At 36.5% G+C, this 10,016-nt stretch overlaps 1 protein-coding gene across 1 annotated transcript in view; it reads left to right on the forward strand.

The window, feature by feature from the left end:
* The window catches only part of LOC149579552 (F-box/kelch-repeat protein At1g80440-like), a 63,679-nt gene extending 55,079 nt beyond the window's left edge, over positions 1-8,600 (forward strand). Inside the window, exons 3-4 of the mRNA XM_089810160.1 lie at positions 6,795-7,059; positions 7,349-8,600. Coding sequence (XP_089666286.1) covers positions 6,841-7,059; positions 7,349-8,332 — 1,203 coding nt within the window. The 5' untranslated portion in view covers positions 6,795-6,840 and the 3' untranslated portion in view covers positions 8,333-8,600. The remainder of the gene's footprint in view (positions 1-6,794; positions 7,060-7,348) is intronic.
* Positions 8,601-10,016: the final 1,416 nt, after the last annotated feature.

The following is a 10,016-nucleotide window of genomic DNA, read 5'->3' on the forward strand; positions in this document are numbered from 1 at the left end:
ATGTCCGTTATCCCCCACTTTGTTTGGCTTATATATTGATAAACTAGAAGCTTGGCTAGATGAAATTGATGGGGAAGGGGTCTAGTTAGCTGGTTATGTGGTGAAGCTTCTTCTTTACTTGGATGATCTAATCTTAATATCAAAAACTTCTCAGTGATTAAAAGATCACTTAAAGGCATTAGAGCACTTCTATTAGGAAGTGGTGATGCAGGTGAACAATTCCAAGAGAAAAATCATGATTTTTTATTTGAAAAGAAAGGAGGATCACTTGGATTTTCTTTTTGAAGGCAGCCCATTAGAAAAAGTGAAAGAATACAAATATTTAGGGATTGACTTCAACCACAGACTCAGCTGGGAGACTTGTAGAGTTAAAAGGATACAAGGGGGATGGAAAGCACTATATCTATTGCAAAACAGATGTAGAAATGCCAAGCTATGGGACAGGAAGACCAGAAAAACTCTATTTGGTTTGCTGGTCACTCCAATTGTTCTTTATGGTTGTGAGGTATGGGGGGGTCAGCATGGCAAAGTGTGGGTGGAGACAACTAGAGAGGATCCAGAAACACCTAATCACTACTAATATCAAGGTTCAGGCCTCTGTATCTTATGAAATCTTGCTAGTGGAAACTGGCATGAATCCATTGGAGGCGGCTGCCATAAGTCGGCTAATAAGTTATTTAAGGAAACACGACAACATGGATAGCGAACGTTGGCCCAAAATTGCAATGAAAGAGGACTTGGCTCATAGGAAGAAGACTTGGATGAAACAAAACATAAAGTGGTTGTACACGTGGAATATCAAGTTGCAAGAGTGCCCTACCACCAATACGGAAATAAAGAAGTTTGTCATGGGAAAATTCCAAACTGCCATGTGGTCTCTTAACATGGGTCGGAAAAAGACACATTATATCAATGTTTTCAATCCTTCTAGGGGGCATTGGGATCAAGCATATCTGGGATCAGCTATTAATAGTAAGGCTAGGATGTTAATTGCTCAGTTGAGGACTGGATCACATCATCTCAGATGCAAGACTGGTAGATGCGAGAAGCCTAAAGAAGAGTGGGAGGAGAGGATCTACAGGTTTTGCAAAAAAGGGGTGGTTGAGACGGAATGACACTTTCTTACTGATTGCAAGGCATATGAGAATATTCGGGCCCAATACAAGGTCAACTTAGGAGATGGCATAAGCTTACACAGTTTGTTCGATGATGATAAGATACGACAGACTACTGGTTTGATTGTCAAGATTCATAGTAGAAGGTTGGATTTGGAAAAGGATTGGGATTAATGCTTCTGATCTGTGGTCCCTTAGACCGATGGTCTCATGGGCGTAATTAAAATCCTTCATTCATTCATACACTCTTTTTCATATCTTTGATCATTTTTCAACATTCGTATGCATCTAGGTCATAATTTCTCTTTGATGGAAAAGTAGCAGTATTGTAATCCTCCATATACTCCTTGAAACAGTTGTTTTTCATCCCACGTTGGTACTATTTCTATGTTCACCTCCTTTACTTCTTGCAACCATGCACTGAACTCCAATTGTTTGTTCCAGTCTGCATAGAAAGTTGCAGTGCCTCACTTTCAGCCCCTTTCTGCTTTTAACGCCCCATCCTTATTTCTTGTCGTCGTTCATCTTCATCATTAAATATTGTGCATTCCTTTTGCATTGCCTTTCTTACACTCTTTCATGTCTTTGATCATTTTTTGACAGTTGTATGCATCCAGGTCATAATTCTTCTTTGATGGAAAAGTAGCAGTATTGTAATCCTCCATGTACTCCTTGAACAGTTGTTATTCTTCCCATGTTGGTACTATTTCCATGTTCACCTCCTTTACTTCTTGCAACCATGCACTGAACTCCAGTTGTTTGTTCCATGTATCAATTTCTTTTATAATGCCAAATTCGTCCCATGAATCAGTAACTGCCCCTTGTGTTCCTGTTCTTCTTTTGCTCCTCGTTTTCCTCCTTTTATACTCCTCTTCTAAGGAAGAATATGAAGAAGGCTCACTCACTGTGCCACTTTCACTTTGATGTCTTCTGTGCCATTTCTTCTTAGATTTCTCATGTTTATGCTTATCTGCTTCTTGTTCATCAATTGAGTCATCATTGCTACCTTCCCCAATCCCTTCCACCCACCCTACCTTCAAACTATAGCATCAAACTATGCCCTTGAGGTGGGTCTCTGCAAGCAGATCCAATTCCCCCCCTGCTGGAATGATATGTTGCTTTTTTTTTGACTGATTTCTTCATTTGTATTTGCAAATAATAGACTAAAAATGGTCCATCTCTGTGTAAATATTTTTCATTGATGATCTGATAGTTGGTGGCAATCAAGTTTTTGGTTGTGCCATGTGTCTTGTGTGCGACAGGAAGAACTGGAAATTGATGTGTCATCCCTGAACTCACCCTGCACTCCTGTTGGAATCGAAGTCTTCTCATGACCATTTTTGTCAGTTTTTGGTGGCTTGTGAACTCTCCACTTGGACAATAAAAATGATCTGCATAAGGCTTACCTGCCTTTTTTACTGTCATTTTTCTATTGTGCCTGAACCTCTTCTACCATTGTAACCTGTGGCTTGCGTCAAATCGGCAGGTAGCACTCATTGTTATGTTTTCCTTTAGGCTGTTTTTTTGTCAGGAATATTCTCTTCATAGGAATGGATACACGGCTGTGGGCAGTTTGAGTTACTGCACAAGAATCATACTCAAATTTAATTTTGCAGAATTTAATTCCAAAATGGAGCTCTATTGATTGTCCTGCATAGACGTTTTTTTTCTGCTTAACTAATAGTACCTGTGCATCCTGTTAACCGTTACATTCAGAATTTTTGGCATGTGTGTCTGCGCATAAGCCTGTGAGTAACATTTTTATTGGCAGTTCTTACAAATTATGCATCCTGCACAAAAAGGAGTATCTTCCCGGTCTGATGGCAGTTTCGCAAAAAGGAATAGACTATTGGCATGACCGATCGTGATGTGATGCTGAATACAGGGATTCAAACATACAGTATCGTGTCTGTTCTTTCAAGAATTTCACATAAGACAATTTTTGGCTTTCTGACCTTGCCGATGGGACCCTTAAAAGTTTTAGAACTTCTTCCTGTTGGTATGTGTGGTGGAAATTTTTGGATGAAGGATGAGGGAGATAGTAGGTGTTGTGAAATAGCAAGGTTGGGTGGTCAAGAATTTATCGAGAAGTTTGTTATACCGAGGAAAACTTTCAGCGGCGGATAAGACAAAAGTGGTAGTGCCGTTCGGGGGTGAATATTGCTTTTGAGATCTAATATCATTTAAAAAAAATACAGTGTACTGTTGTTAATCGCATGATGCCAGAAAGGAAATTCACGTCCTTGGTATTATTGAGTTGTCTTTTTGCAGGCGGTGTCTAATTGGTAGTAGCAAGTGTTTGCTTGGAGAGGTGAGTGTATTGAGTATGTAGTTTTCCAGAAAAGAAGCACATTTTTGTGCAGAGATGGTTGAGAGACACGTGAACTGTCTCTAAGTTTTTGGGATCAAAATTAGTGTAGTGTGCTGAGGAGGGAATGGTGATACATACATGTTGAGAGGAGGTCAAGTTTTTGTTGTGCCATGCTGAGTGGGAACTAAGTGATTTTAGATAGAGGATTTGGTGCTCTAGTGACAGCAGGCTGCTAACCTGGTTTAAGTTAAAGCCACTTCAGAAAACTGAGATGCTTCTTCTGGAGGCATATCCTGAAGATTTTCTAGTTTCATCTACATTCACTCATAGTGATCTTGAAGGAGCAGGAACCGGTCTTCATTACTACTGAAAAGTTTCCCAAATACTCTCAGCAGTGCAGCAGTGTTTTGCCAATCCTTGGTAAAACAGGAGCCTATTCTGTGTACAATCTGAACTTACCATTCACACTTGTTAAGGGTTGGAGCCCTTTCGAGGTAGTTGCCTCTGTCTACTGAGAATGATGTTTGCCTAGTGAATGGTTGAGCCTAAGATTTGCAGCTCTGGTTTGTACTGGGTTGTTGCCCATCTTTTTGGAGATTAGTGTATCGTGGTCTTTACCCAATAGGGTTTCCACGGGATAAATATTTTTGTCCCTGTCTTTCATGTTCTCTTTCAGCTTTGTTTACTATTTTTAAATGCTTTAAAATACTGGTTCACCCCCTCCCCCTCTCAGTATTTTTGTGCTTTTCACTCCCCACCACCTCTTTGAGAAATGAAAGACTTATATTTAAAACAAAATGATGAGTTGCAGTGAACCAATATGCCTCTTGCCATTCACACCTCTTCGTGTAATTAATCATTTTACCAACTATTCTTTATATTGGTATTCTCCTTAGGTGGCGATTATGCAAGTCAATGCCCTTAATGCCCTGCTATTTATTGATTGATTAAATAGTTAATTTTCTTGTTTGATGGAGACATTGATGAAATATTTAATACAATATCCTATCCTTCCTGATTAGTTGATCTCTTGGATTTTCTCACATCCCAAAGTGGAGAGGTCAGAGGCACCACATTTTATCACAATTTTCACCTTCCAAAAGAGTCATACTCCATTTCTGCCCTTTGAGAGAGTAACAACCTTTTGAGAGTCATAAACTCACAACCCTTCATCATTTCTTCCCTTTGAGATGGAAATAATCTTTTATAATTACAACCTTTTGAGAGAATACTAACCGTTCATCATTTCTGCCCTTAATGCCCTGCTATTTATTGATTGATTAAATAGTTAATTTTCTTGTTTGATGGAGACATTGATGAAATATTTAATACAATATCCTATCCTTCCTGATTAGTTGATCTCTTGGATTTTCTCACATCCCAAAGTGGAGAGGTCAGAGGCATTACATTTGATCACAATTTTCACCTTCCAAAAGAGTTATACTTCATTTCTGCCCTTTGAGAGAGTAACAACCTTTTAAAAGTCACAAACTCTCAATCCTTCATCATTTCTTCCCTTTGAGATGGAAATAATCTTTCCTAATTACAACCTTTTGAGAGAATACTAACCGTTCATCGTTTCTACCCCTCGGGAGAGTCACAACTTTCTATAATTCACAACCCTTCATAACTTTTTACTTTTGTAGGAGTCACTTCCTTATTTTTTTTCTATTAATTTGTTTGTGATTCCCATATTCTCTTCCTTCCTCCGTCCTCCTTACTAATGTAATTCTCCTTTTCCTTTTATATCTCTTGTTTGAGGTAGTCACTACTTTTCATCTCATGCCTTTTGAGTCTTTGACCATTCATCGAACTGTTTAATTTTATTTTTTTATGTTTATAAATTTTAATTTTTTTTATCATTATTAAATCCTATTTAAAAAAGGGGACATTATTAGAATTAAAAAACAAAAATATAACAGTTACATGCAAATATGACCACTAATGCAAAGGAATAATGCACACATAACAGAAGATACAGAGATTTAACTTGGTTTATCCAATCTTGGGCTATATCCACCAAACAGAATGTCCAATCTTATTATCTAGTGAAGAGCAAATTGCATTCTGTTACATTTTACATTCCACCGCTTCTTATTTATAGGCCTTTAGGTGGTTTACCAATGTTGGTTAATAAGTAAGCCCTAAAATATACTTGATAAGTCAACCTAGGGAAATGCTTGATGAGTCAACCCAAACCCCACGATACATGACAAGTGTACAGTACTTGCCTGATCAGTCATCATAATCATATTTGCTGTCTTCTAACAATCACTAATCACAGCTTATGCACTATTGATCGCTTCCCATTGATAAACTGAAACTCCACATTAACCTAGGCAATATATATGTGCCTTTAATTGCTGCCAACATAGACGACTTAGCATATCAACATATAAAGGAATATTATTCTGGTTTGGATTTCCATTAATTATATCACATAGGGTTATTTGCAAGAATGGCCCTTTTGAATTTCTATTAATTATGTTGGCTGGGGTTAATTGTAAGGTCGGCCTCCTTTGAGTTTCCATGAATTTATTGCCTTGATGTCATCTATTAAAGCTACAGTCTGTCTTACAAGGCAGGGGCATGACAGAATACATCTCTTTAATAAAGTTTTTCCATATTATATAAGCTCTTAGTTGAAATAAAGATAACTTATGTCCAGCTATTTCCTATATGCCAATCTTGTTTTGTTTATGTTCAGCAATTTACTCTTTGCCAAGCTTGTTTTGTTAACTTCTGTCAATTTTTGCTTTTATAGATAAGTAAATTGTACTCTGAGTTAGCAACTTAATTTTTATGCTGGTATCAAAGCCTATTTGATTTTCCGTGTACCATTGAATGTGGTTACAAATTCGAAACCATGAGATGAAGAGAAATAGGGAGTTGAGGTAGAAGCTAGGAAAAATTATGATTAATCAGGACTTGCCATGCTGCCAATATTTCCCTTAGAAAACTGCAAAAGTTTCCATTTAATGGTCAACTGAAAATATTGGTCAACAAATTGCAAACAAAATTTGATTTTCTTTCTAAAGAAAATTTCTGGAACTAGTTTTGTTGATTTTTCCAAAGAAAATTTTATTATCTCTCCGTGGCTCTATGGTTGGATTGGCATTACTTTCATTGTTTGAAGACTTTGCTCGTCATGCAACAAATTAATAAATATTTTCTCACAAGAATATTTGAGAAAACTGTCTTTGTTGTTGGTACTGTCTATTAATGACTTCCCAATGGCTTTGCATAATGGTGTACACACTGCATTGTTGAACAGTGTAGGTGCTAGTTAAAGAACTTTAAGAATAAGAATCATTATTTCATGTCCTGTTGTAAACTGACTATTAAAATATATGTTTCTTGAAATGTAGGAGTTATAGACATTTGAGGAATACAGAGGACTGGAGTTTTGAAAACATGGAGAAACACAGATTGAGAAACATGGAGGAATGGAGAGAGAAATTCACCGAGCCAAGGCCCAGGAAGCTTTTACGCCTCAGCACTTCACCACATAAAGAATTGAGATTGAATGCCAATGCACAACAATCCAGCAAGCTTCAAATCTTTCTCAACAATTATTATTCAACCCATGAATCAAATAGCCGCAAAGTTGTAGCAGTCATTAGACCAATAAATGTGAGATTACTGGCATCCAATCTAATCTTTGCAGAGTAAGAATTGTTTTGGAATAATTGTGCTTAATAAATATGCATGCAACGTGAAAAATACACTTTAAAATACTTTTGAACATTTTGTTTGAAATTTTATAAACTGATAGGATATTCTGTATATGTAAAAACAGATTTCCATAAGTGAAAAAAAAAAATTAGATACTTTTAAAATTATTTTATTTCATATTTGACCAGTTTTCAATGCTGTACTCTTTTGTCAAAGATTGAATATGGCATTTTACTTGTGATTGTAGAAACTTCCAGAAGAAATAGTCCGAGAAATACTGATAAGAGTCACTTATAAATCCCATTACAAGCTTATGTGTGTTTGCAAAAGCTGGAAGGCTATGGTTGACAACCAGAAGTTCTATCAAGATAGAATGAAATTTGGGAGGTATGAGGAGCTTCTATGTTTGATTCAGAATTTGGATAAAAGACATGCACATCATAAACATGGTCAATGGGAATCAATCCCTACATTCTCAACTCGATATTATGAACCTGGTCAAGTGGTAACTATATATGACCCAGTCCAAGATAAATGGGAAGTGGCAACTTCTTTCCCATCTGGAAATCGTTTTGAATTCATGGGCTCTCGTTGTGTTTCAATCAACCATAAACTGGTTTTTATGGGGCTTCACAAACAAGATACAGAAAAGTCTACTAATGTTGTTTTGGTCTATGATTTTTCTTTGTCTATATGGAAGCAAGGCTCTGATATGCCTGTGCTCCACTCTTCATTTGCTTGTGCAGTATCACCTCATGATGGACTCATATATGTTGCTGGAGGGCATCATGGTAGTAAAAATGCAATGTGTTACAATGTCGACAAAGACAAGTGGGAGATTCTTCCTGAGATGCAACAAGAAATGTTTCAATGTCAAGGCTTTTTCAACAACAATGAGTTTTATGTGATAAGCCACAATAATTGTGATGTTGAAATATTTGACACAAATACAAGACTGTGGAGAACATTGAAAAATATGTGGACAAGTGGATGGTATCCTGAGTTTTGTGTAGCTACATTTGGTAGCTTATATTACTTTCAAGATGAAGTGAAGGAATATGATTGGAAAGAAAATGAATGGAGGAAAAAAGGACACTTTCCATCATGTTTTGACTATTTTTCGCTTGGTGGTACCATATGGCAGGACAAGATATTTTTGATAGGACTTGACTATAAGCAACAAAGAGTTTTTTATGTGTCAGCCTCCAAAATCAGGAACTATGATTTCTGAGAGGTGGATTCAGAGGCCAAAGGACATTTATGGTCAGGCTTCGGTAGCTGTTAATGTAAAAGTTTGATTGTTTTAAGTTTCCTAAAGTTGATTTCAACAAAACCTAAATTTTTGAAAAATCAACCATGCTTCTTAGGCTTTTATGCCTTCATCTTTGCTGCCTATTTTTGTATCAGATGCTATCTACACGGTTTTCCACTATTTTGTAACCATTTTGATATCATCATGCTTATATATCTGAAATATATGTTATACTTTTGTAATTAAACTTGTATAATGGTAAGCCTCATCATTTTCATTGAATATGATTTGTCAATCAACTTAAAAATGCAGTTTCTTGAAATGGAAGCATTTACAAATTTTCATTTAAATTTGATGTATTAAAAAAATGTTTATTGGCTCAGAATATCTTAATATAATTCATTTATGAGTACTTTTGCGGCTGACACATTTGTAGGAGATTGTTCTTGTCTGAGTTGCAGATGTCTCTATATATCTCTGACAATTGTGTGCTTTGGAAAACTGGGTATAACTATAAAATTATAAATTTGATTGAATATTGTCCATTCTTTGTTTTGACAATCTAGATGTAGGTGGATCTTCAAACAAGGCTCACTATGAAGCCAAGGTACATATATTAATGAAAATATATGGAAACTATATAACTAATGCCGAAGGCTTTCCTTATTTGAAGTGAGCAACCTGTTTTATGAAGTTAACGACTTCCAATACACTGTACCCTCTGGAACTAATATAATAAAACTGCCTGATGGGCATTCCTTATCCAGCAGTCCGAGCTGAATCATAAATCTGAACTACCAAACCCTATACTGTCATCAAGAAGAATGCCATCCTGAGCCTTACAATCAGGATCATCATCCAGATCATCGTCAAGTAGATGCATAAAGAATTTCAGATGCATAGCAATTGTTGCATGGTTAAGAGTTTGCATTTCAACGCGCCCAACTATTGTAGAATCTGTCAATGAAAAACAGTACATAAAAAGTGTATAGGTCATAATGCACCACATGAAACAAGTTACAGTCCTTGATAGATCCTATCCTATCAATAAATTCATATTGTGCTATCATGTCTGTTGGTCCAACGGCCCCTCGGATTTGACCAAAAATGTAGGAAATAAGGTTGAAGTCATAAAGCAAAAGAGAAAGCTTCGAAATAATGAATAGAAACTGCGCATATAAATAATTAGGACCACGTAACCCTGTTAAAAATATCAGATATAGTCAGTCACCTGCTGTGCTATGTGCCAATGAAATCAGTTGCCAGCAAATTGCACGCAGTGAGCCCATGCACGTAAAATTTTAGTTTTTACACCGAAGGTGTTCTTATTTGAAGTGAACCCTGGCTATTTTAAAAAAACAACAGTAGGGACTGTTGGAAAGATGATGCAAGATGATGTAATCTATCTTAACTGTCGGTTTCCCCTGTTAGTTTTATTCATTGGTTGATTTTTGGGATTTCACCACATGTAACTACATAGCCATTGCAAGACGCAGATCAAAGAACAAATTCACAGATATTAAAACCTTTGATCTGCAATGCAAAATTTTGATGCCTCACTGTTCTGTTTGCTCAGGTTTATCTTTCCTAGAGTTTTAGCATTGTCCATTAAGATTCAAATTTTTAGTTTTAGAAGCTGGGAACTGGTGGGTGATTGAGTTTT

This window comes from Cupressus sempervirens, chromosome 1 (genome assembly GCF_028749045.1).
Source record: "Cupressus sempervirens isolate cs-2001-9-10 chromosome 1, ASM2874904v1, whole genome shotgun sequence".
Lineage (NCBI taxonomy): Eukaryota > Viridiplantae > Streptophyta > Pinopsida > Cupressales > Cupressaceae > Cupressus > Cupressus sempervirens.